We start from the raw sequence: 27,979 nt of genomic DNA, 5'->3' as shown, positions 1-27,979 counted from the left end.
AGGGAACGGGGATTGACCGCTCTACCATGTAATTTACAAAGTTCTATCTTAGTTACAACAGTGAAGCCAATAAAGGCTTTCGTCTAACTTTACTATTCTTCGCGGGTGGGGTCGGGAGCTGCGTGAAATCATATGGCAGTCGCCGATACTACTGAGTAACTGTTATCAGACTGCAACCCCTTTTTGTACATGATAATAAATCACTGAAATATTTATGTTTTTATATATTGATATAGGACTCAATAATAATGGATATTTCCATTTCATAAAATGACAATGGCGGAAAATGTGGGAAACTGTCCCTATACTTGTATGAGGATGTCGGCATCTGCGTCATGGTTATATTTTGTAGTTATGGCCGAGTGACTCCAAAATTCCGTGAATTGGCCTGCTGACCATATTTTCTGTGGTTATAACAGTCATAGTGGAAGAGAACGAGTAATACTGCTGTATAACGCGTGTATGGCGATGCATCATCGTGCATCGGGCAGCTGATGCTTCCCGCGATAATTTGACTCGTACCAAAGAGGTTAATGGGAAAATACCACAAAAGTTCACATTTTAAAATAATTTTAATATAACTCTTTTTAGATCATGCATACATCATAAGAACAAAGAAGACTGCAGGAGACCATAAGGCCTACACTAGGCAGCTCCGAACAAACCATCACATTTTTTATTTTATATAGTACATACAAGAAATACAGGCGTATATGTCAAAAGCTAAAATCTCGATATAATAGGAATTACCGAGAGAGGGCTAAATGGTGGAGAGTTTGAAACTGAATTTGATATTGCGGGATTTAAACACTTTCATCAAGATATAAGTCACAAGAAAGGTGGGGGTGTTCTGTTGTACGTTAAGAGCAATGTCCATGCTTCTGTTTTAAAGTGAAACAGGATGCATATGACAGTTTGTGGGTTGAACTAATCCAAACAAATGGACAAAAACGAATGTAGGTGCAATATATAGGCCAAAGACATTATCATTAGCAGGCGACAAGCTGTTGTTTCAAGAACTGTCTAGTTTCTGCAACCGGGACATATCCATAATGGGTGATTTCAATTGTACTGACATTGATTGGATGACCCTACACGGCCATATAGGTAGTCGCTTGATGGATTTTCTCGCTGACAAATACTTAGTTCGACATGTAAAAGAGCCGCGAAAGCATGATAACCGATGTACAAGTCTGTGAAGCTATTGCAAATAGCGCTCACGTTAGTCGCACCTCGCCCTACCCTCCGCGGCGCTCGCTCCCAAATGGGAGGGGAGGGGGGGGCATACAACTCGAGCTAGGCCTTGTATATGTCCTCCCGGGGGATTCCTACATTTTTCATTCTTCTGGACAGTAAATTATAACTAACAGAAGTGAGTCGCCATATCCACAAAGTGAGGATTACAAGGGCGGCGAGATTGATAGCACTTACATCTATATTTTCATGCATACTACTCTAGCTGTATACCGCTTCCTCCAAGCTACAACTGATCGCCATCCCATTACTCAACCTTGACAACGGCTTCGTCCGTCCCTCGTATGTCGTCACACACCCTAATTGTCCCAATCCCCGTCTCTTACGATCCAAGTGGGAATACTTGGTGGCAGCATCCTGTCCCCACCAAGGAAAAGTCCTCCTCTATAACAGACAAAATGATGTGTGGCTCTGGTCCATAGGGGCACCCCACATAGACCCTAGAGTATCAACTGCATGATACTTTATCACAATAACGTGCAGCCAATACCCCCAGACAGGTATTCCTAATTATATTTCCGGTGTTATGGGATTATTCAAACTCTCCCAGTTTATCCCTTAAGAAATGCTGAAATTTCTAGTCACTCCCCAGTATAAAACTTAGTTTTCACTGAAGAGTAGATAACTAAGCTGGGGACACGCCATCCTTTCCCGCTAAAACCTGGAGGATGTGGTAGGGGTGAAATAACAGGGTGATTCCGTTGGTATGGGAACGAATTATCATGTGGCATTTGAAAGCATCTCGCGAGAAAGCTGCATCACACAAGTCATACAAGTCTTCTCGCCTGCACTCATTATCATATGCTGTTAGATACTGCTCCTTCAAACTGTTGGAAAGGCATTTTTTCGGAATGGGTCATCACGTGCTATTACAAATCATCCTTATATCAGAAAGCTTCATCCCACAGGACACACTGTAAAAGCCTTAACCATGTATGGATCATCTTGTGACATTTGAGAACAGTTTTTCGTGAAAAATATTTATTGCACTGGTCACACTGCAATGGGTTCTCTCCTGTATGGGTAATCATGTGACGTGACGTTTGAGAAGACCCTTTAGTGAGAAAGCAGAATCACACAGGTCACACTGGAAAGGCTTTTCTCCTGTGTGGGTCATCATGTGAAGTTTGAGACCTCTCTTATGTGAGAAAGCGGAATTACACATGTCACACTGGAATGGCTTCTCCTATGTGGGTCATCATGTGACTTTCGAGATTACCCTTTTGTGAGAAAGCGGAATCACACATGTCACACTGGAAAGGCTTCTCTCCTGTGTGGGTCATCATGTGACGTTCGAGACAACTCTTTCGTGAGAAAGCGGAATCACACAAGTCACACTGGAATGGCTTCTCTCCTGTGTGGGTCATCATGTGACGTTTGAGACTACACTTTTGTGAGAAAGTGGAATCACACGTGTCACACTGGAATGGCTTCTCTCCTGTGTGGGTCCTCATGTGATGTTTGAGACCTCCCTTATGTGAGAAAGTGGAATCACACATGTCACACTGGAATGGCTTCTCTCCTGTGTGGGTCATCATGTGACTTTTGAGAGTACCCTTTCGTGAGAAAGCAGAATCACACATGCCACACTGAAATGGCTTCTCTCCTTTGTGGGTCATCATGTGACGTTTGAGATCACCCTTTTGTGAGAAAGCAGAATCACACAAGTCACACTGGAAAGGCTTCTCTCCTGTGTGGATCATCATGTGACATTTGAGATCACCCTTTCGTGAGAAAGCAGAATCACACATGCCACACTGGAATGGCTTCTCTCCTGTGTGGGTAATCATGTGACTTTTGAGAGTACTTTTTTGGGAGAAAGAAGAATCACACATGCCACACTGAAATGGCTTCTCTCCTGTGTGAGTCATCATATGATGTTTGAGATTACGCTTTTGTGAGAAAGCAGAATCACACATGCCACACTGGAATGGTTTCTCTCCTGTGTGAGTCATCATATGATGTTTGAGATTACGCTTTTGTGAGAAAGCAGAATCACACATGTCACACTGGAATGGCTTCTCTCCTGTGTGGGTCATCATGTGACGACTGAGATCACCCTTTTGTAAGAAAGCATAATTACACATGTTACACTGGAATGGGTTTTCTCCTGTGTGGGTAATCATGTGAAGTTTGAGATCACCCTTTTGTAAGAAAGCAGAATCACACAGGTCACACTGGAACGGCTTCTCTCCTGTGTGGATCATCATGTGACGTTTGAGGTGACCCTTATGTGAGAAAGAGGAGTCACACATGTCACACTGGAATGGCTTCTCTCCTGTGTGGGTCATCATGTGATATTTGAGATTACCCTTTTGTGAGAAAGCGGAATCACACATGTCACACCGGAATGGCTTCTCTCCTGTGTGGGTCATCATGTGACGTTTGAGATCACGCTTTTGTGAGAAAGCGGAATCACACGTGTCACACTGGAATGGCTTCTCTCCTGTATGGGTCATCGTGTGACATTTGAGACTATCCTTGTGTGAGAAAGCGGAAGTACACATGTCACACTGGAATGGCTTCTCTCCTGTGTGGGTCCTCATGTGACAGTTGAGATGACTCTTTCGTGAGAAAGCAGACTCACACGTGTCACACTGAAATGGCTTCTCTCCTGTGTGGGTCATCATGTGACGTTTGAGGTAACCCTTTTGGGAGAAAGCAGAATCACACATGGCACACTGGAATGGCTTCTCTCCTGTGTGGGTCATCATATGATGTTTGAGATGACGCTTTTGTGAGAAAGCAGAATCACACAAGTCACACTGGAAAGGCTTCTCTACTATGTGGGTCATCATGTGATATATGCGACAATCACTTGATGTTTAAGATTTGTGAGATAGCCGAGCTATAGTTGCCACATCGGGTTTTCTTTGTTGATACCTTTCTGAAAAAGAAAATGAGATTAACTTTTAGAGATATGTAATAGTAGGATTGTTGGTGTTTTGCACACAAACCATTTCAAACATGCCATCCTCTATTATAAGAACAATTTGCCTAAAAAAAAACCCATAGTAAAATCGACTATCAAAATGGTCAGTCATTATAGCGGTGTTTGCTTTGTTAGCCTGGTTGTGGGTTGAAATTCCGTACTTCTCTCCTACTCAAAGGAGTAATTATCAATTACCTACGATGCACTTCGTAGTGGGACTGTCACCTGCACGGAGAGGGGGGGGGGAGGTTAGGGTAGACTCAACCCTATCCCTCAATCAACCAGTACGAAAACAAACTTTTAAAATTATCATATCGAGTAACGGTTTATGTCTATAGTAATTGCATGTCTGGCATGAGAGAATGTAAACACTGAACACGTTTGATATGTCACCTTATTCATATCTACGAATTTGGCAGCGGCGTTCGGAACTAATGAAGAACTAGGCCAATTAAAGCAACCTTTAACGTAGAGGCACACTACTTGCTTTGCTGTCAAAGTCTTGCATACGTCATATAGGGAGTGTTTTGCGGATGACTTTTTGGGGGTAACGGCAAATAAAAAGACAAAGCGTCCCTCCAAGTTTTCTCCTATGTTAACAAAAGAATAAATACAATAAAATGTAACTTGTATAAGTGAAATAAATTAAATTACGGTCATACACACTGTGACCTTTGTTCACCACGTACTCTCTCACGTTATGTTGAGTGTCCTTGTGTTCCTAGTGCCCAGTTATATTGGATTTAAGTCTATGCACCTATTTACGCTAACTTCTTTTGTCGCCCACACTTCTAAAAATAATCTTCTTTTCTTCGAGTTGCCTCTGTGTACCACTGTCGCTCCTTCCCAGTCAACGTTGCGCTGTAGTTCGTTCATGTGTTTATAGTGTGCTGAGGCTGCATATTTCCGTTTAACTGCCCGTTTATGTTCTTCAATTCTTGTGGCGAGTTTCTTATGCGTTTTTCCTATGTAATATGCATCACAATCCAAACATCCAATGCGGTACACTACGCCCGCCTGCTGAGTGGGTGCTTCCATGTCCCACCACTACATCAAACCATTTCAATTTCAAAGGATTAGAAAGGACAAGCATGCCGACAGGAGACCTTTTGGTCCATAACTCGGTCGGATGCGAAAAAACTATAATGATGATAAACAAGAAAATAATATATAGAAATAGATAAATATGTAAAGTTAGATTATAACCTATCAGGTAAATAGTAAATAATAATAAATGGACAGATAAATAATAATAAACAAATTGAGAAATACTAACCAATAGTGTGAAAAATGTCACTTTTAATGTTGTCAATTCCCTTCAGAATCTTAGACCTGTATCAAGTCACCTGAGCCTACGCTTTTTAGGGAAAATAGATTCATATGTTTCAATTGATTTTCCATGTGTTTCATTTTTGATATTTGGAATCAATTTTGTGGCTCACCGTTGTACTTTTTCCAATCTGTCAATGCCTTTAATGAAAGTCGGTGACCATAAGGAAACGGCATATTCCAATTGTGGTTGAAGTCATAAGATCACGCAATCAGTTCTGGAATCTTGTTTGCTTTCTCAGAGGCTGAAATATACTGTTTAGATGATTTGAGATCGTTACTGATAATTAACCCGAGATCCTTTTCACTATCCACTTTTATTAACGAATTTATATTAAAAAAAAACTTGTAATCGTACTGTTATTTTTACCTATGTGCATAACCTTGCATTTACTTGTTTAAGATTCCATTAGCCACTTTTCAGACCATTAGTTTAAGTGATCATTTGCCATTCCGCACAGTTTTGTATCACCAGCAAATTTGGACACGATAGATTTCAGCACGTGGTCTATATAATTGATATATACTATGAATAGAAGTGGCCAAAGAACGGAACCCTGAGGAACTCCACTCTGCGAGTTCGGTGGATTATATCAGAAGCATAAAGGTTATGACGCCTAAAAAAGAGAAACCAAGTATCAAGTGGTATCCCAGTTGCTTAAACTGTGATATCCTCTCATTGATCCTTATGGCTTTGACATAGGCTGTACTACTCTTGGGAAAAAAACAAAACAAAAACAAACCTTGACTGCTGTTAACAGCCTTCCTCCTATCCCGTATATCTGTAAAACCTCCCACAGTGCCTCTCCGTCTACCACATCAAAACCCTTTTCCAAATACTAAAAGGCCCAAAATCATCTTAACCCTTTGCTAAAGCTTCCTCACATATCTGTCTTACCACGAAAATCAGACTGTGCACAACATGTAAACGCTCTCAATGAGCAGACGCTAAGTCATCGACTTGAACCTAAGTTCCTGGTTCCTTCTGAGATTTTGATTCCTAATAACCAAAGATGCTCCCCGAGTGAATTGAACTTGTACTTAATCGCACATTTGTTTATTGTTTAACTTTACCTATTCATTATTTATGTTACTATTATTTCTATTCATTTGTTCATTTTTGGTTATGTTTTCTCGGACCCGGCCTAGTTATGGACCAAAAGGTCCCCTATCGGCATACTCCTCCTTTTTAATCCTTTGTAAATAGAAATGGTTACCCTCATAAACATGTATGCACATCATACCCACACCGTTTACAGTGCCCCAGCCCTGTATCCCAGAGCAAAATACTGCCTAACCTTGAGGAGGTGCACATGCATGTATCCATGCTACTCGCCAACAACCACCACTTGACTACTGTTAATATTGGTCACTTAGTTGGTCATATCAATACACAACCGTGTGAATTTCATATATTGGAAACTCCCAAAAATTGGAAAACTGCTCATTATAATGGTGCTGGCAACTACCTCTTTCTATTCTTTCACTACAATGTAAACAAACATATAGTTGCCAGATCAACTCTGTGTACCAGTTATAACTGCTGGCAATATTACAAACCAATACCAAAGGTATATTGCCCTGAGACTCACTCGAGGAAAGATATTACATAAAAACATAGTCAAAAATCATCTTATGCAGAACTGTCAGCGACACGAGCTCATGGAGGAGTCATATAACTCAAATTATCTATCACAAAAGTTCTCACGACTCATTCAGATCATCAGGTGGAAATTATTCCACTCCATCAAATGCCCGTATACAAATTAATCATAAGCCATCATCCGTCACAAAATGATCTTGTAAATTTCACGAAAACAACAAATTCAACAGAACAAGAGAAGAGATCACAACTCGGAAAGGAAATATTAACAGCCTTTTCATAGCAATTAAATCAACAAAGAAATTCCATCACTAGAGCTAATCAAAGGAAATATATTAATCTGAATGGCAGCCATATTATCCATGCCATTTAAACGGTTACATTAATTCAACCAAGATTCTCACCCCTGACCAAGAGGAACTACTTAACTTAGGGTTCAACTGCCTTATTATGTCTAAGTTAAAAAAGTTCCAAAAAAAGAACAGTGGGTGAAGTTTTTATTGATGACGTTAAGATTTTTTCTGTCCACTGTGGGTCATCACGTGACGTTTGAGATCACTCTTTCGTGAGAAAGCTGCATCACACATGTAACACTGGAAAGTCTTCTCTCCAGTGTGGGTCATTATGTGGTATTTGAGAGCACACTTTTCTGAGTAAGCTGCATCAAACAGGTCACATTTGAAAGGCTTCTCTCCAGTGTGGGTCATATGTGATATTTGAGAGCACTCCTTTCTGAGTAAGCCGCGTCACACAGGTCACACTTGAAAGGCTTCTCCCTAGTGTGGTTTATCACGTGGCGTTTGAGATGATCCTTTCGTCAGACAGTTGCATCACACAGGTCACATTGGAAAGTTTTTCCCCATTTTAGAGCACTCTTTTGTGAGAAAGCTGCTTCACACATGCCACATTCGAAAGGCTTCTCTCCACTGTGGGTCACTGTGTGATATTTAAGAGCACACTTTCCTGAAAAAAACTGCTTCACACTAGTCGCATTTGAAAGGCTTCTCTGCAGTGTGGGTCATCATGTGTTCTTTAAGAAAACCCTTTCGCGAGAAAGATGCATCACACAGACCACATTGGAAAGGCTTCTCTCCAGTGTGTGTCATCACGTGATACCTAAGAGCACTCTTTCGTGACAAAGTTGTATCACACATGTCACACATCAAAGGCTTCTCTCCAGTGTGGGTCATCATGTGATATTTGAGACGATCACTTCGTGAAAAAGATGCATCACACAGGTCACATTGGAAAGGCTTCTCTCCCGTGTGGGTCATCACGTGGTCTTTAAGAGCACACTTTCCTGGCAAAACTGCATCGCACTGTTCGCATTTAAAAGGCTTCTCTCCAGTGTGTGTCATCGCGTGATATTTTGTCAGACGCCTCACCAGACCCTATCATATGATGAATATACGCGATCTTAGTATTATACCCTTTCCCAGGTATTTTTTATATTTACCCTCGATCTGAAAAATATATAACGTTTGACATCTAACTTTCATAGAGCATGTAATATGAGTAACACGAGTTTATACAAATACAGTTTGGCATCAACCAAAACAAAGTGGGGGAGGGGAACAAATAACTCGTATCAAACAAGCTTAATGGGAGACATGAAAGGCTGAACAAATACTAAAAATGAGACTGGGACAGTAAATATTAATCAGGAAATAAGGCAAAAGAGTGGCTGAATAAACACTGCCAAGAGATCGAGGGCAAGCAAGAAAAAGGGGGTCTGTTTATAATGTAGGATACAATGGCATAATTGGAAACAATAATCTTTGACAAACTTTCACAGAGGACCACGTTGGAGAGATTTATGAGGATCCGATATTGATTTCTACAGGAAATCACACGTTTTCCATTTTTCAGTGACCCCACCCCTCCCAATCTCAGGGTTGGTGGTTGACCAGTAAAACTTCGCACAAATACCACCAGAAGCCTACAAATGAAACTACAAAATATTAGATTTCTGACATTCTTAAGAAGTAAATGGCTTCAAGTCAATATATCCTAACCTGTTCCTTCCTACACCTACATTAGCTTAGATTCTCCCTTCCCTTCCATCAATTACTAAAACAAGGGGCACGGTGGGAGTACCTTACTGACTTACAACTATTCAGTGCAAATAGCGACTTCATATACTTTACAAATATTTGCGTCCCGTAGCAATCTTACTCGTAAATCAACATAAGGACGTATGTTTAAAAAATGTGCTCGTCTTCGCCCGCCTATAATACTATGTTAGGCCAAATTGTAAGAGGTTGGGAAGAAACTAAAAATAAAAAGTATAGAGAGATGGGTTGAAGACGGGTAGGTCATTTATAAACAATAGCCCGACCGAGCTGCGTTACGCCTTTCCAACTTGTTTGTAAATAACAGCCAGGGAGCTCAAGTGTACATTTACATTATTGCTGATACGACATTCCTTTGTAACCTAAGTGAGAATTGTGCAGTCTCTCGAGATTATTCCAAGTAAACAATACTGCCGTATAGACTTGAAACAAAGAATCTGATTGGTGAAAGGATGGAGAAAAATCAAATGGTCCACGATGTAAAATCATGCCCATCATTGGACTAAGGAAATCCTTATGTAACTGCAAAGCTCACGTAGAATCTTGCAAACGTGCTTGGTGAAAAGATGGAGAAAATTCATTTGGTTCACGAATGTAAAACCATACCCTTTAGGGGAGGATCTTGAATATAAAGTGGTCATTGGACTAAGGAAATCATTATGCAACTGCAAAGCTCACGTACAATCTTTCATACGTGTGTTTGGGGGATTCATTTGAAGAACCTCGAGGAGAGAGCGTTGAGTACAATTCGATTTACCATAAGATATAGAAGATTACTACATTTTCTTTCTCCTTGACAAAAGACTACAACTAAAAGAAGCGAGTCGCCATTTCCATAAGCGAGTACCCCAAGGGCGGCAACAGAGGCAACAGCGGCAACGAGTAACGTCACCGAGGGAAAGAACGCACGCAAATAAAACATCTCCGAAGAGAAGCACTCAACGGACGCTACTAAAACATCTCCGAAGAGGGACCTTTAACGCACCCAACTAGAACGCACGTAATTTAACGCACGCAACAAAAACGTCTCCAGAGAGAAGCACTCAACGCACGCAACCAAAGACTACACCTAAAGAACTTGGTGCGACATACGTGCATGCACATGTATTGGTGCAGCCAAACACTCATCGTACGCAGCGACTTTGAAGTACCAAACAAGATAATTTGTCTACAAAGAAAATGCAAGCAACTACTCACGAACTCCAAGCAACAGACGGGACCACGTAAAACCCCATACTGGTACGAGGACGAGCTAGTTTGCATCACCCTTGCTAAAGCCTTTGATCCACTTGAACACCTCTATTAGATCACCCCGCACTCTGCGTTTTTCCAGAGTTCAAGTTAAGGTGCCTAAGCATCTCTTCGTAAGACAAATTTCCGAGTCCTTGTATCATTTTGGTTATTCTTCTCTGTACTGATTCTAGTGAATTGATGTCCATTCTGTAGGACGGAGACCAAAACTGTACCGCATAGTCAAGGACGGGTCTATCACTAGAGTTTAATAATTACCTCTGCACTTCAATTCGTAACCGTCCTAGCAATGAAACCTAATGCTCTGTTAGCTTTATTTGGGCGCTAATGCAGTTTCCTGGTTTTAAGGCCCGGACTCACTAGAACTCCCAAGTCTCTCTCGCACTCAGTTTTCTCTAAAAGCGTGTTATCTAAGCTGTATCTATTTTCGGGGTTGTGTAGCCCTACGTTTAACACGCTACACTTAGAGGTATTGAAGTTCATTTACCATTTCACCGACAATATGAGCAATTTGTTAAGATCATCCTGCAGAATCTCTGCGTCGTCTCCCGACCTAATTAGGCGTCCTATTTTAGTGTCGTCCGCAAACTTACTATCATCACTATTTATCCCCCTCATATTCACTCCTTCCACACTTCTTTTACTAATCTTTCTTCACTCATTCTTTCCATGTGTTCAAAACATCCTAATACTCTTTCATCAACCTTATCTCCCAGCTCCCTCTCCACCCCTGTTCTCCTTCTCACCTCCTCATTTCTCATTCTATCTAGCCTAGTAACCCCTATCATACTTCTCAGTCATTTCATCTCAAACACATTCAAACTCCTTCTCTCTTCCTCTCTCATGTTCCATGTTTCTGCCCTGTACAGTGCTGTTGATACAATCGCTCCTTCATATAACCTCCCCTTAGCATTCATTCTCAGATGTCTATTTCTCATTACACTTTTTAATCCACCAAGGCATTTACTCGCTTCTCTCAGTCTACATTCTACCTCCACTCCTCCCTTTCCTGCCACATTTGCACCCAAGTATCTAAAACTATCCACTTCCTCCAGTCTTTCACCCTTGATGCTCACTTTCAGCCTGATGTCACTTTCTCCCCTTGTACATCTCATCACCTTACTTTTGCCCACATTTATCATCAGCTTCCTTCTTTCACACATCTTCTCAAACTCTGTCACTAACTTCCTCAATCCTTCCTCTGATCCTGCTACAAGCACAGTGTCGTCAGCAAACAACAACTGGCTCACCTCCCACTTCTCTCCATTTTCTTTAATCATCTCCAACCCCTGATCACTACTCTTGCATTCACCTCTCGCATCACCCCATGTAAAGATTGAACGGCCAGTATATACTGTATATATATATATATATAGGTAGTTGTCGAGTTCAGTTCCGACATATAGGTCGTAAGCCGATCTGGACGCAAGTCGGACTTTATATATACACAGTATATATTACCCTTTATATATATATATGTGTGTGTGTGTGATCAAAAGTACTTACTTGTGCGTCGATGATGACGGTTCTTCGGTTGCTCCTGGGTGGGTCCTTGCCTTCCTTTGTAACACACACTCCAATGAGCCTAGTCTATATCTAGCCTAATTCCCTAACCATTAATACTAGCCTACCCGATCCTCCTTCGTGTATACTTCTCTTACACTCACATTCACCCCACCACCCGCGCGCGGTCCTTCCCAGGCACTGGCGCACCCACGCCGACGCGAGGGCACTCCCCCGTCCGTCGCCGTCATATACACTCACACCACAATACATATACATTACCCTTTAAATATTATTTTTGTTACTATATATATATATTATATTTAGCATATTGAAATAATCTTAGCATCTTTGAACTATGTTGTATAATAATTTTAACCTTTTTATCATTTCATCTGATTTTCTTTGGTAAATGTAGCCTAGGCCTAAGCATACTGAATAAAATCCTATCATCTTTGACCTATGATATTTAATACTGTATTTTTTAACATTTTTATTATTTTACCATCAGACTTTCTTTAGGAAACGTATGCATACTGAATAAAATCTTATAATCTTTGAGCTACGTTGTTTAATATTCATTAACTTTTTTTCATCATTTTCGTCAGGAAACGTAGCCTAAGCCTACTGAATAAAGTCCTGTCATCTTTGACTTCCAAATACTTCTTTGTTTGTTAAATTAAAATCATTGCAAGGCAAAATCAGGAAAAAATTATTTCAAAACACATTTTTTTTCGTTTACGTACTGTACTGAAAATATTCCTTGAAAGTGGCAGTTGCCGACAAGATTGACGAGTTAAACACCATATGAGGACGGAGCCTTTATTTGTACGACGTTTCGCTTATTACAGCTTTTTCAAGTACAATTTGAGATACAAATGCTTGAGATTAAATAAGGGGAAAGGAGGGAACGGGGAGAGAAAAGGGGGGGGGGGAGGAAGAGGAGGAGAAGAAGGGGGAGGGGGATTGAACACTGGGAAAGGATGAGAATGCTGGCCCAAACATCCGAGGGCGAAATGTCCACAAAGGGTGTAGGGGACTATTGAACAAAACAGGGGCATGTTTATTATCTCGCCTCACATTATTCCCCTAATACCCATGGCCAGCAAAATTTTAAATATCTAAACCACCCTTTGTGGACATTTCGCCCTCGGATGTTTGGGCCAGCATTCTCATCCTTTCCCAGTGTTCAACCCCCCCTTCTCCTCCTCTTCCTTTCCCTTTTTCTCTCCCCGTTCCCTCCTTTCCCCTTATTTAATCTCAAGCATTTGTATCTCAACTTGTACTTGAAAAAGCTGTAATAAGCGAAACGTCGTACAAATAAAGGCTCCGTCCTCATATAGTGTTTAACTCGTCAAACTGAAAATATTGTTATCGACAACAGACTAGGCATAAACAAAGTTTACTGCTACATTCTACTAATCACAAAATATAAAAATACAAAATGCTGTACCGAACATATCGACAACAGACTAGGCATAAAAAAGTTTTACTGTTACATTTTTTGATTAATTTCAAAACACATAGAAATACAAAATGCAAGGCAAAATTAGGAAAACATTTATCTCAAACCACATTCTTTTCGTTTACGTACTGTTACGTACCGAACATACTGTTATCGACAACAAACTAGCCTAGGCATAAAAAAAAATTACTGTTACATTTCATTAATTACAAAACATATAAAAATACAAAATGCAAAGCAAATTAGGAAACATTTACCTTCAAACAAAATGAAAAAAAAATATTTAGCTGGTTGGGGTGCTGACGCTGCCGGCAGCCTGCCAAAACCATCGTACTCGCGTCTTGCGGTGTGCGGAGAAATTGTACTGCAGTGGCAGGCATAACATTGCAATTCTATTACTCTATTAAATGTTGAATATTATTGCAATATCTCGTGGTCGTAAAGTCGTAAGTCGCATAAGTCGTAAGTCGACGACTACTTGTATATAAACACACACACACACACATATATATATATATATTTATATACAGTATATACATATACACAGCAAGTAACATTGATGTCGTAACAAAAGAGTAAAATAAAACTTAAACCCACTCTTGGAAAAAGATAAGCTGAGATACAATGTAAACCGTATATTTTGACCACTAACTGTGGTCCTCTTCTGCAGTTACAATTATTGGGTACATAGCCAAGGACGTATTTACAGAGGAGAAAACTACAAAAGGGAACTGGGTAAGCCTCAAGTGACGTGCCCTGAGTGGGGCTGCATTTTTCCAATGTATTCTGTTATCTAAAAGACTTGAATGGAGGAATACAGCTGAGTTTTCTTGGCCGTATCTTAATGAATTGTTATGTTCTTTTTGTCCCCAGTACACTTTATCACAATCAAGACATGGTATTTTTTTTATACTCCGGGGTTGTCTTTATTAGGAGTTCTGTGATGGACATTTGAGGAAAAAAATGGTAAATGTCCATCACAGAACTCCTTTGGTGAGGGTCTTAAAGCATTGAACCAAGGAGGTCACCACGTCGTCACTGCAAAGCTCACGTAGGATCTTGTATATGTCCTCTCGGGGGATTCCTACATGGGAAATGCTTATCTCCTGTGTGGATCACCATGTGGTACTTGAGGTGACCCTTTAGTGAAAAAGTGGAATCACAAAAGTCACACTGGAAATGCTTCTCTTCTGTGTGGGTCATGTGACATTTGAAATGGCACGTTCGAGAGAAAGTAAAATCACACATGTCACACCGAAATGGCTTCTCTCATGTGTGGGCCATCATGTGACATTTGAGACCACCTTTTTGTGAGAAAGCAGAATTACGCAAGTCACACTGGAAATGCTTCTCCCCTGTGTGGGTCATGTGACATTTGAAATGACTCGTCCGTGACAAAGCAGAATCACACAGGTCACACTGAAATGGCTTCTCCTGTGTGGGTCATCATGTGACGTTTGAGATCACTCTTTTGTGAGAAAGCACAATCACACATGCCACAGTGAAATGACTTCTCTCCTGTGTGGGCCATCATGTGAAGTTTGAAATTACGCTTTTGTGAAAAAAATGGAATCCCACAGGTCACACTGAAATGGCTTCTCTCCTGTGTGGCTCATCATATGACATTTGAGATCACCCTTTTCTCAGAAAGCAGAATCACACATGTCACACTGGAAAGGCTTCTCTCCTGTGTGGGTCATCATGTGATGTTTGAGACCACCCTTTCGTGAGAAAGCAGAATCACACAAGTCACACTGGAAAGGTTTCTCTCCTTTTGTGGGTCATCATGTGACGTTTGAGATGAATCTTTTGTGAGAAAGCACAATCACATATGTCACACTGGAAAGGTTTCTCTCCTGTGTGGGTCCTCATGTGACATTTGAGATTACTCTTCGCGAGAAAGCAGAATCACATATGTCACACTGGAAATGCTTCTCTCCTGTGTGGGTCCTCATGTGACATTTGAGATTACTCTTTCGTGAGAAAGCAGAATTACACAGGTCACACTGAAATGGCTTCTCTCCTGTGTGGGTCATCATGTGACGTTTGAGACCACACTTTTGTGAGAAAGCAGAATCACACAGGTCACACTGGAACGGCTTCTCTCCTGTGTGGGTCATCATGTGATGTTGAAGATCAGCCTTTTTTGAGAACGCGGAATCACACAAGTCACACTGAAATGGCTTCTCTCCTGTGTGGGTCATCATGTGACGTTTGAGATTACCCTTGTTTGAGAAAGCAGAATCACACAGGTCACACTGGAACGGCTTCTCTCCTGTGTGGGTCATCATGTGATGTTTGAGATCACCCTTTTGTGAGAAAGCAGAATCACACATGTCACACCGAAATGGCTTCTCTCCTGTGTGGGTCATCATGTGATATTTGAGATCACTCTTTTGTATAAAAGTGGAATCACACATGTCACATTGGAATGGCTTCTCTCCTGTGTGGGTCATCATGTGACGTTTGAGATTATGCTTTTGTGTGAAAGCAGAATCACACATGCCACACTGGAAAGGCTTCTCTCCTGTGTGGATCATCAAGTGATATTTGAGACCATCCTCTCGTGAGAAAGCAGAATCACACAGGTCACACTGAAATGGCTTTTCTCCTGTGTGGGTCATCATGTGACATTTCAGATGATTCTTTCGTGAGAAAGCAGAATCACACAGGTCACACTGAAATGGCTTCTCTCCTGTGTGGGTCATCATGTGACGTTTGAGAACACTCTTTTGTGAGAAAGCAGAATCACACATGCCACAGTGAAATGACTTCTCTCCTTTGTGGTTCATCATGTGATATTTGAGGTGACCCTTATATGAAAAAGTGGAATCACACAGGTCACACTGAAAGGGCTTTTCTCCTGTGTGTCTCATCATGTGACGTTTGAGATCACCTTTTTGTATAAAAGTGGAATCACACATGTCACATTGGAATGGCTTCTCTCCTGTGTGGGTCATCATGTGACGTTTGAGATTACCCTTGTGTGAGAAAGCAGAATCACATATGTCACATTGGAATGGCTTCTCTACTATGTGGGTCATCATGTAATAAATGTGATGATCTTTTGGTGAGGAAACTGCATAATATAGGTCACACTAGAAAGGCTTTACTCCTGTGTGGGTCATCACTTGATATTTAAGATGACTTGTGAGATAGCTAAGCTATAGATGTCACATCGGGTTTTATTTGCTGTATGACAGACACATGGAATCTATGGATAACTTTCTCACAGAAATCTTGATAGTTACATTTCTGAAAAAAAAAAAATGTAATCATAAGATCGTCATTAACTTTTTGAGATTTGTAATAGTAGGATTGCCATCCCCTATTATAAGAATATTTTACCTTAAAAAACACATAGTAAAATAGATTATTAAAAACACTTATGAAAATGTGATGCGTGCACATTACATCAACACCAATTACATTGTCCCAGCCATCGAAAAGGTGCCCACCTACGTACCCACACTAGTCGCCAACAACCACCAGCGTTAACATTGGTCACTGATCACTTTGTTGGTCATGACAATACACACATTGTATCAACTTCATATAGTGCATACATACATATACCAAAGGATTTTCCCCCCTACACAGGGGGTAGCCAAAAAGAAAAAGGCACAGAAACCACTCCCACCCATTTCATCTCCTATATATTCCACTCCCCTCCCCCTCTCTCATCTTGGCACCTCCTGGATGACTGGTCATCCCTGCATCCTGTCCAATTCCCTGGGTCAGAAGCAGTGTCGCAAGACACAAAACATCCACAGCAAGGCCGCTTTATAAATTCGGCGACCCCCCTCTCCATCCCCTCATGAAGAAAAGGAGAAGACGGGGAGAAATTCCTTTGTGCTGTGTCAATTTTTTTCTCATACATACTTCCTCACCAGTAATCCCCCACCCAATCCCCCTCTTGCATCACAGCATCATCTATACACAACCCCTCTCCATTCACCCCTATCTTCTGTCCTCTCCCGTCCCTCCTCCACAGACATTCCTCTCTTTTGTAATGCCCCTTTCACCCCATCCATCCATCTCATCCTAGGACACCCCCTCATCTTCACTACTTCCACCTCTGCCTTCCACACTTTTTTTTACTAATCTTTCTTCACTCATTCTTTCAAAGTGTCCAAACCATCCCAGTACTCTTTCATCACACCTATCTCCCAGTTCCCTTTCCAACCCTGTTCTCCTCCTCAATTCTTTTTCTATCCAGCCTAGTAACCCCTATCATACTTCTCAGACATTTCATCTCAAACACATTCAAACTCCTTCTCTCTCATGTTCTATGTTTCTGGCCCGTACAATGCTGTTGGCACAATCACTCCTTCATATAATCTCCTCTTAGCATTCATTCCCAGATGTCTATTTCTCATTACACTTTTCAATCCACCAAAACATTTACATGCTTCTCTCAATCTACATTCTACCTCCACCCCTACTCCTCCCTTTCCTGCCACATTCGCACCCAAGTATCTAAAACTATCCACTTCCTCCAGTCTTTCACCCTTAATGTTCACTCCCAGCCTGCTGTCACTCTCTCCCCTTGTACATTTCATCACCATACTTTTACCCACATTTATCTTCAGCTTCCTTCTTTCACACACCTTCTCAGACTCTGTCACTAACTTCCTCAATCCCTCCTCTGATCCTGCAACAAGCGCAGTGTCGTCAGCAAACAACAACTGGGTCACCTCCCACTTTTCTCCATTTTCTTTAATCATCTCCAACCCCTGACCCACTACCCTTACATTCACCTCTTGCACCACTCCATTCATGTAAAGATTGAACAGCCAGGGCAACATAACACATCCCTAACGAAGTCCCACCTTTACCTCAAACCATTCACTCTCTCCATTTCTAATCCTAAAACAAGCTCTACTACTTTTGTAAAAACTCTTGACTGCTCTTAACAGCTTTCCTTCTATCCCATATATCTGCATAACCTCCCACAGTGCCTTCCTGTCTACCCTGTCATAAGCCTTTTCCAGATCCCTAAAAGAAAAAAAAAAAAAAAAAAAATCCTTACCTTTTCCTAAAGCTTTCTCACATATCTGTCTTACCACAAAAACAAAACAACCCCTACCTGCCCTAAACCCACACTGTTCCTCACCAATTACTCCCACTGTTCCTCTCCTAATCCTCTCAATCAAGACCCTCCCATAAGCCTTCCCAACTACACTCAACAAGGTGATCTCTCTGAAACTACTACACTCACACTTGTCCCCCTTTCCTTTGTAAAGCAGAACTATACAGGCACTCCTCCAGTCCTCCAGCACTCTACTCTCTCTTAAACAAACATCAAATAACCTCACCAGCCAGTTCACCATAAGTGTCCCTCCTTTCTTCAGACTTTCTGTATGGCATCCATCCAACCCAGGTGCCTTACCTGCTCTCATCGTCTTAACAGCTGTTTTCACTTCAACCTTCCCTATTTCTCCTCCATTTTCTTCACTCATCACTCTCATTTTCTTAGTGCTTCCCACTGCAACTACCTTTCCCTCCCTATCCTCCTTCACATTTAGCAGCTTCCTAAAATACTCTGCCCACCTTCCTCTCACTGCCTTCTCTTCCATTCTCACATCTCCATCTGCACCTTTTACCTTTTCTTCTCTACTTGATTCGCCTCCGCTTCCTCTTTTAACTTCCTTCCAAAACATCTTTTTATTACTTTCAAAATTTTCTGTCATACCCTTACCCTATTTCACATCTCCAAAGATGGTCAACTGGTCATTATAGTGTTGTTTGCTTCGACTCATCCATAATGCCTCACAACAATGTAAACAAACATACAGTTGCCAGATTAATTCTATGACATAAGCCACTGTCCAATCCGTGTAGCAGTTGCAACTGTTGACAATACTACAAACAAACATACCCTTTCTGGTCCTGGAGCTGCAGCGTCTACGTCGTGGGACCCCCCCCCCCAACCCCAAGAGTTGGGGGACAAACAGCAGCAACCAGCCCTGGCCATCAGCTCAATGCAGGTGGCACCGATCCCCAAGAGGAGCTACGCCTGCCTCAGGGAGTACCACAATCCTTTTTCCCAACATGCAATGTTACGTTTTTTCTGCACCGAGGGGTGATTTTCTGGCGATCACCCCTCTTCTTCTACTTTTAGCCGGAGATGTAGAGAGCAATCCTGGGCCCACCACAAAATACACATGCCCAACATGCTCTAAACCCATTACTTCGAGCAGACAGACAAAGGGCTCAGTTCAGTGCAATATGTGCAAAAACTGGGCCCACCTCATTTGTACAACACTTGCTGACACAAACCAATACACAAACACTTGGACATGTTCTACCTGCCCTCCAGTAACCCCACTCCCACCTCTCCAACCACAGCCAGCAACCTTACCCACTCCCAATTTCCCTATGCCCTTATCCCCAATCATTACTCCCCTTCCTTTGTCCCTGATCTCTCCTTTCCCCCCTCTAACCCAGATCCTATACCTTCCCCATTAACACCCCAACCTCAACCCCAAACAGCAACATACAACACATACAAAACACACATCAACATATTACAACACAACATTGACGGTATTAACATGAAAAAACATGAACTCGAACACTTTCTTAAACAACACAACATACACATTGCAATTATACAAGAAATAAAACTAAGACATTCACACAAAACACCATTTCCTAATTACACCACCATCAGACAAGACTGGACTGACGGCAATGGCGGTGGACTCATCACCCTGATCCACCACTCCATCTGTTATGTGGACACAAGTGCCACAACCAAAATTCTCCTCCCTACCACAGATAACACTACAGAAATCCAATCCATTCGAATCCGTACAGGCAAAAATCAACACTGACAATAGTTAACATGTACATTCCCCCCCCCCCCAATCATCCCCCACAGTTCCAAACACCTTCAGACCTCAATTTAGCCATCTAGCCTCAATCCCCAACCTGATCATGGGTGGTGACTTCAACGCCAAGTCGTCTGCCTGGTATGTCGACAACCCTGACACAGACAGAGGGCTTGATATACAAACTCAGTTTGACTCATTGACTATCATGTACAACACACATAATCATACACATATCCCACACCAAGCCCTCTACACTCCTTCCTCTCCTGATATCACCTTCTGCTCCCACTGCCGAACCCCAACAACATCATGGAGAGTGGTCGGAACCCTTGGTTCTGACCACCTTCCAATCATCATCACCACCAAAACAAGATCCACACCAGTTGGCCACAGACACACATACACCAATTACAAGAGAGCTAACTGGGAAGCTTTTACTGAAGAGACAGAACAACACTTTGAAACACTTAACAGTACACCAATCACAAACATAAACAATGCTGTGCACACTTTTAATACAATCATACAAAATGCAGACAAGAGATACATCCCTAGAGGCAACAGAAAATCACACAACCCCAACTTCACACCAGAAATCCAAGGTCTCATCAGACAACGTGACACACTTAAACACGATACCCCCACACCTATCCCTCAAAACATAGCAGACCAAATACAAACACTAAACACTGTGATTGCCAATAAAATACACGAACAAAAAACACAAAATACTTTATCAATACACTTGATCACAAAACAAACACCAGCAAATTGTACAAAACACTCAACAGCATTACACTATCCAACAGTAACACAACACACTCTCATGCAGCAATAATCACAACAACAGATAATCTACCCTCAAATAGACAACAAGCAAACACACTCATAAATCATTTTGCACAGACAAGCCATCTCACTTCTCACCCTGACGACTGATGCACTATTCGACGTAAGAAAGACTTTCCCACAGACTCAGACTATACACCCTTCATAGACAGTCAGACAAAACACATAATACATAATCTCAAGCACTCATCTGCCTGTGGCCCTGATAACATAAGCAACATCCACCTAAAACACATTGGACCACAAGGTATACACGCACTCACAAACATTGCAAACTACAGCTATTCACACAACACTATACCCGGCATCTGGAAGCATGGTAAAATAATCACCATTCCAAAACCGAACAAAGACCCAACAATCCCAACATTGCACCGCCCAATCACACTTCTCTGCACCCCCTCTAAAGTCATTGAATGCCTAATACTTAAACTTGTTACACCACATATTCCCCTTGCTGACTCACAACACTGTTTTAGGCCACTACACTCCACAAACACTCTTCTGATAAACCTCACACAAATAATTTTAGATGGCATCAATTCAGATAGGCCCCACCACAGAACACTTCTGATAACATTAGACATTAGTAAAGCTTTTGATGCCATCCCCCGCCACAACCTAACAAATAAAATATATAACACAGACATGCACATTAACACCAAAAGATGGCTGGCCAATTATCTGGCAGGTAGGAATGCCAATCATCGCACATCAGAAACATTAATAATGGAGTACCACAGGGCTCAGTTCTATCCCCCACACTCTTTAATCTATACATGCATGACTTACCCACACCAGACACCTCAGAAATACAAATCTCTTCCCATGCAGACGACATAACAATCACATGCACACATCGTAACACAGACAAAGCTGCAGAAATAATCCAGCCATACCTTGATACACTCAACACATGGTTCATCACAAACAGACTCAAAATAGCTCCAACCAAATCTACAGTAACACTTCTCACCAACTGGACAATAGAACAAATACATACCTCATCTCTACATCAACAACACTCTAATACCACACACAAACACACCGAAAATTCTTGGTGTAACATACGATACATCCATGTCTTTCAAACAACACATCACAAACATAAAAAACAAATGCACACCCAGACTTAACGCACTTAAGTCAATCACTGGAACAACATTTGGACAAAACAAAGAAACTAATATAACAATATACAAACAATGCATACGCTCAGTGATGAATTATGCGAGTCCTGCATGGGCTCCTACTCTCAGTGAGACATACCACAACACCCTTCAAATCATACAAAACAAAGCCCTAAAAACAATTACAGGCTGCACAAATACAACACCTACAGACCATTTACACCATGAAACAAAAGTCCTCAAAGTCAAGGACCACCTCGACATGAGAGGCACACAAACACTTGCCGCAGCCACCACAAACACATCACACCCGCTACACTACATAGCAGAACACCCACACACACCAAGAAACATTAAAACAACACCCAAAGACCTTTATCACACACAGATACTCTCTTCTCTTCCTCCACAACCACCAAATACCAGCCTCTGGAAACATATTCATAATCATATCACTCACTGCTCCATTAACACACTGAAAGACAACACACTGCTGCATGCCAGACCCCCTGATATCCACCCTTCTGAATCCTCTCTCCCACGAAAGGACAGAGTCCACCTGGCCAGACTGCGGTGCGGCCACCACCCGGCACTTCTAAGCTACCAGAAAAGGCTGGACGACCGCATTGTGAACAGCTGCCCAGGATGTAACACTTCACCTCATACCATACAACACATAATGGAAGACTGCATTATACACAATCATGCATGCAAACAACACAACATACACTCTCTAAAGGATTTGTGGGAATACCCAGTTTCGGCTGTAGCATTCCTTGGGGAGACGGGACTGCTCGGACAGAGAGTCTAGGAAATGACAACAACAACATACCCTTTCCTCCTATAAAGAGGGTGGCAGAGTCAAAGCAAGCATATCACCCACCCTACACCCTTTCGCCTGAACTTGTGGGTTGAAATTCCACACTTCTCTCCTATTCCAAGGAGAGACTATTAATTGCCTACCCCAACAGTCCAAGTCAAGCACACATGGCAAAGGTGATGGTTTTGACTGAAGCCACACACTTCCTGGTGTCAGATATTATAGTTTCGTAGTGGGACGCATCTAAATTTGATATTGATTTACACTGCTATTTTTTTCATGTGCCAATAACACGAGTTAATTTTGTTGTTATAATGCCAAAATTCTACGCATAAAACTATAATTTCTGACACTCGTGAGTAAAAGATAAATTACCCTACCAACCTTACCAAAGCTGTCACCACTTATATCAGCAGCATGGGGGGTGGTGCTAGACCCTGCCCCTCAATCAATCAGTACTAAAATAAACTTTTGAGATTATCTTATTGAGTAACGGATTCACCATGAGAACAGCCACTACAAATGAGTTACAATTAAATTTGTGACAAATTTATGTCTATCCTCTATTTTACTCATAAATCAGAATGACAAGACAATTTTCTCCAGATTCAATTATGGTGTTCACTAATTTGTGACTATGTCTATAGTAGTTGCACGTTTGACATGAGAGAATGTAAACACTGAAAACGTCTCATACGTCGCCTTCATTCTATCTACAAATTTGGCAGCGGCAATCGGAACCAATGAAGAACTAGGCCAATTAAAGCAACCTTTAACATAGAGGCACACTACTTGCTTTGCTGTCAAAATCTTGCGTATATCACATAGGGAGTGTTTTGCAGATGACTTTTTGGGCTAACGGCAAACAAAAAGGAAGACAGCGTTCTGCCAAGCTTTCTCCTATGTTAACAAGGGCTACAAGGGCGGCAACAGTGGTGGCAGCGAAGGAAAGGACGCACACAGTAATAAAACGTCTCTGAAGAGAAACACTCAACGCACACAAATAAAATGTTTCCGAAGAGAAACACTCAATGCATGCAATAAAAATGACTCCGAAGAGATGCACTTGGTGCACGTAACTAAAGACTACACATAGAGAATGTACTGTGGCATATGTGCTTCCTCATATGTAAAGTATTGTTGCAGCCAAACTATCATTGCAGGCAACATCTTTGAAGAAACAAAACACAATCATTTGTCTACAAAAGGAATAAGGTTACCCACCACTACCCTTCAAGACTTGACCTAACCTGATATAATTAGCTTAACCTTTTCACTCCGGTTCAAAATCTCGCGGGCAGCATTAGCTGTCAGACATACGATGTGTCGTAATAATACTCGCATCATAAAATATAGTCACCACTTATATCGATCGTTCTCTCTTTCACCCGTGAAGTTTGATAACCATAGAAAATGTGATGAAGACAGTTTAGAGAGTATGTCATTACGTAGGGGCAACTACAATAAATATAATCAAGACGCCGATATAGCAGCCTCGCATATCCACTTGCTCCTCATGCCGCCTATGTATGCGGCACCGTATGGAAGGGGTTAAGTGTCATGTGTCAAACCTCTCTCATGTGTATATATATCTCATCTTACTCTGTACTTATTCATTCTATTGTAATCCTTGAAGATGTGAAAATATCACAAAAGCACTCGGATTCCAAGAATTTTTCTTTTCCCTGTGGTGTTCAGCATATCGGTGTAGTCACGTGTGTTTTGTGGTGCATGTATATGTATGTATGAATAGAAGTGGCCGAAGAACGGAACCTTGAGGAACTTCACTCGTAACATTTTTCCATCTAGAAGTGTTGTCATTTAAAACAACTCTCTGTTTTCGATCATTAAACCAATTTCTAGTCCAACTTAATAGGCTACCACATACTCCGTGTAAAGCTGATTTAGCAAGTAGACTTCCATGTGGGACAGTACCAAAGCTTTTGTAAAGTCTAAATATATTAAGTATATGTTGTTTCTTTTGTCATAAATCAAGATGACTGTGTTGTAGAATTTGAGTAAGTTAGTCACGCAAGAACATTTCCATCTCAACCCATTCATGTGGCTATTATTTATCAAACAATTACTTTCTAAATGATGTTCAATAGCATATCTGATGATAGTTTCCATCATTTTTTCTACAACTGAAGTGAAGCTTATAGGCCTGTACTTATTTGTTTTTTTGTCATTATTCGAGATGACTGTGCTGTAGAATTCAAGTAAGTCATGCAAGAACGTCCCTGTCTGAATCCATCCTGGCTATCATTTATCAAACAGTTAATGATTTTAAGCCAACTGGTTGTCTTTCTTTCCACTCACTTATTAATCAACAGTCATTTAAATAAACTAAATCAGTGATAAGAACTCTATATGGGAATATGGACCGGATTTGGTAAAAATCTATCAGATAATGTTTTGAAAATATTTTGTATTTAATATAAAAATACTAATATTTTTTTTTATCTTACTATGCTATCTGATCATCTCTCTATGATCTGATAAAAAAGTGTTTATTCCTTGTGATCTACCATTTATTAATGGTTATGAATTTTGCACATATGATTTCAGTTCACATGTTGTAACCTAATCATCTAATGAAAGACAAAGCACACTATAGGAATTAAATTCAATTAATTATACATTTCTTTGATATCATAGAAATTGTATATGAATACACATGGTAAATAGGATCCACAATCCAATTAGGTTCTAACCACGAATAAAATCACAATGAATATTTGCACTTATGTAACACGTGACTTCAGATAATGTTATCTTACTGGTCTAAAAGGTACATTAGGTAGAAAAACAAATTGTATTATCCAAAGTTACATTGCATTCAGGGATATAAATCCTAACATTCACAAAACACCCAACAGGCAATTTTTTTCCCAACAGTTTTCCTGTTGACTCGACCAAATTGGGTGTTCTATTTCAATTAGAAATCACTTGTTTGTACTAAACCCCCACCCCCATCTGGTGACTGCATTAGGAAATAAGTATTGCAATTTAGAGTATCATGCAAAGCCAGTGATTAATGAAAGAAATGGCAACACTATTCAAATAAACAATAAATCAAGCACAGTACTCTCCTATTCTGACTGTATCTAACCTACCCAATCCCTCTCTCCCTCATGGCAAATAGATTTTTCAATGGTATTTGTTTGATTTGTTTCTTGTATTCAATACGAGATAATTTAATACAAGATAATTTTCATTCTTTTCCATACATATTCTTTTTACAATAATGTATAGTTATGATTCTACATAATTTCAACTATTCACAAAGATGTTTGCCAGCCTGCAACCCTTCCCTATATCATCTGCTAGCCCATGTCTAAATACAATAAGTTCATAGTAACATCAGCAATGATTTTCAAACCACTAAGACGAGCACCTTTACAGTTACGAACAATTAGGTTAGGTTACATTATGTTAAATCTCAAGGCTGCAATTCTTACCTGTATCATCTACTACCTTTTGTCTAAATACAATAAGTTCATAGTAACATCAGCAATGATTTTCAAACCACTAAGACGAGCACATTTACAGTTACGAACAATTAGGTTAGGTTACATTATGTTAAATCTCAAGGCTGCAATTCTTACCTGTATCATCTACTACCTTATATCATTCTGACTATTTTCAACCCCAGATATGAGTACCACAAATCAATAGCAACATCAGTGGTGATTAGAAAAAAGACTAGCAAACATCTTTACATATACCCAATTCTACATCTAAGTCAAAACTCTTATTCAGTACTTGGAATTGTTCTAAAACATCAGCATATGCTGTTAACTACTTACTAGTTCTTACGGGGCCATTGTTATTTAACAGCCCCCTCTACAATTTTTGAAACGCTGGCTTTCTTTCAACGGAACAATACCTAATTTGATCTCATCACTAACCTACAGCATTCTAAAGTATCCAACACCTTAGCAGCTACAACCATAATGGCCTGCAATTTCCAGGCATCAATCCTCTAGGCTCTGTCTGGCAAACGCCTACAATAATCTTTTCTTTACCTGTGTGGTTTCCTTCTTTGCTTACAACTTTCGTGACACAAATGTCTAAACTATTTCAAGCATTCTTGCAAATGTACAAAGGCACTTTTAGAAATGTGTTTACATAGTTTACCCCTACTTAACGAAAATATTTGTAATCATAAGCTCTATCAAGGGGTAACTAATCTGTTTTGGTTTCATAATCCAGAAATCCACCTCCTTACGATCTGACCGTTCACAAGCTGTGGTTTACTTAAAAGTCCTGTTCTATGTAGGAAGTAGTGGTGAGATGATAGCAGAACTGGTATTTTTTTTTTTTTTTTTTTATCCAGGATTGGGCATGTGTGAAATAGAAGTCTTGCTCACAGGCATACTAAAGCTGTTTAAAGAACATCGGTTATGATGTGAAGATATGTGGGGTTTGATTGCTAATGTAGGATTTGTTGGATATTGTTCCTAGCCTATATCAATATACTTAACACTGCTGATTGAAGAACTGGATAACAATCTGTTACGTAGAGATGTGTATGCACCTTAACTTACACTAGAAAAACGAAGAGGGCGACGTGATCTAATATATATTCAAACGGGCCAAGATTACCATTTAGACAGCAGGGCAGTACTCTTAGTAATAGCCTCTTGCAGTCTCCTCCGGTCTTCGAGAGAGCCGTGTCGTCGATTGGTTTTCCTCCTCTCAGGGCGATAGTGTTGTTGCACTCGGACTGAGGAGGTAGTGGATGAAGGAGGGGTTGGTCATACCGCAGTAGTCTCTTTCCTGCCGTCCGTCCTACTACTTTCCCGCAGCACTTGTAGTTGTTCCCCAGCCCGAGTTTTTTTTTTCGGTAGATAATGTTTATCTACACACGGGCCTTTCTCCATTCGGAGGCCCGTAAGTGTTGAGCCGCTCTGTGTTCAGCTACTCCGG

At 40.8% G+C, this 27,979-nt stretch overlaps 1 protein-coding gene across 2 annotated transcripts; it reads right to left on the bottom strand.

Annotated features, from left to right (window-relative positions):
• Positions 1-590: 590 nt before the first annotated feature.
• Positions 591-27,300, bottom strand: LOC143031299 (uncharacterized). 2 transcript variants are annotated; one of them, XM_076194956.1, is made up of 2 exons: positions 27,076-27,300; positions 591-4,141 (listed from the first exon to the last, which is right to left on the bottom strand). In XM_076194956.1, exon 2 carries the CDS (start codon positions 4,050-4,052, stop codon positions 2,421-2,423), a length of 1,632 nt encoding a protein of 543 aa, XP_076051071.1. In that variant the 5' UTR covers positions 4,053-4,141; positions 27,076-27,300; the 3' UTR covers positions 591-2,420. The 2 variants fall into 2 exon arrangements, with proteins under 2 accessions (XP_076051071.1, XP_076051072.1); XM_076194957.1 differs by lacking the exon at positions 27,076-27,300 and adding an exon at positions 11,948-12,171.
• Between the last annotated feature and the right edge of the window lie 679 nt (positions 27,301-27,979).

The sequence above is a fragment of the Oratosquilla oratoria genome, chromosome 12 (genome assembly GCF_046742065.1).
Source record: "Oratosquilla oratoria isolate Oo_2021 chromosome 12, ASM4674206v1, whole genome shotgun sequence".
NCBI classification, from domain to species: domain Eukaryota; kingdom Metazoa; phylum Arthropoda; class Malacostraca; order Stomatopoda; family Squillidae; genus Oratosquilla; species Oratosquilla oratoria.
Note: the sequence above shows the minus strand (reverse complement) of the source record. Positions and strands in the feature narration are given on the sequence as shown.

Bases quoted from the DNA above. Each gene is read 5' to 3' on its own strand.
- LOC143031299 (XM_076194956.1), bottom strand. From the start codon at position 4,052: ATGATGACCCACATAGTAGAGAAGCCTTTCCAGTGTGACTTGTGTGAT.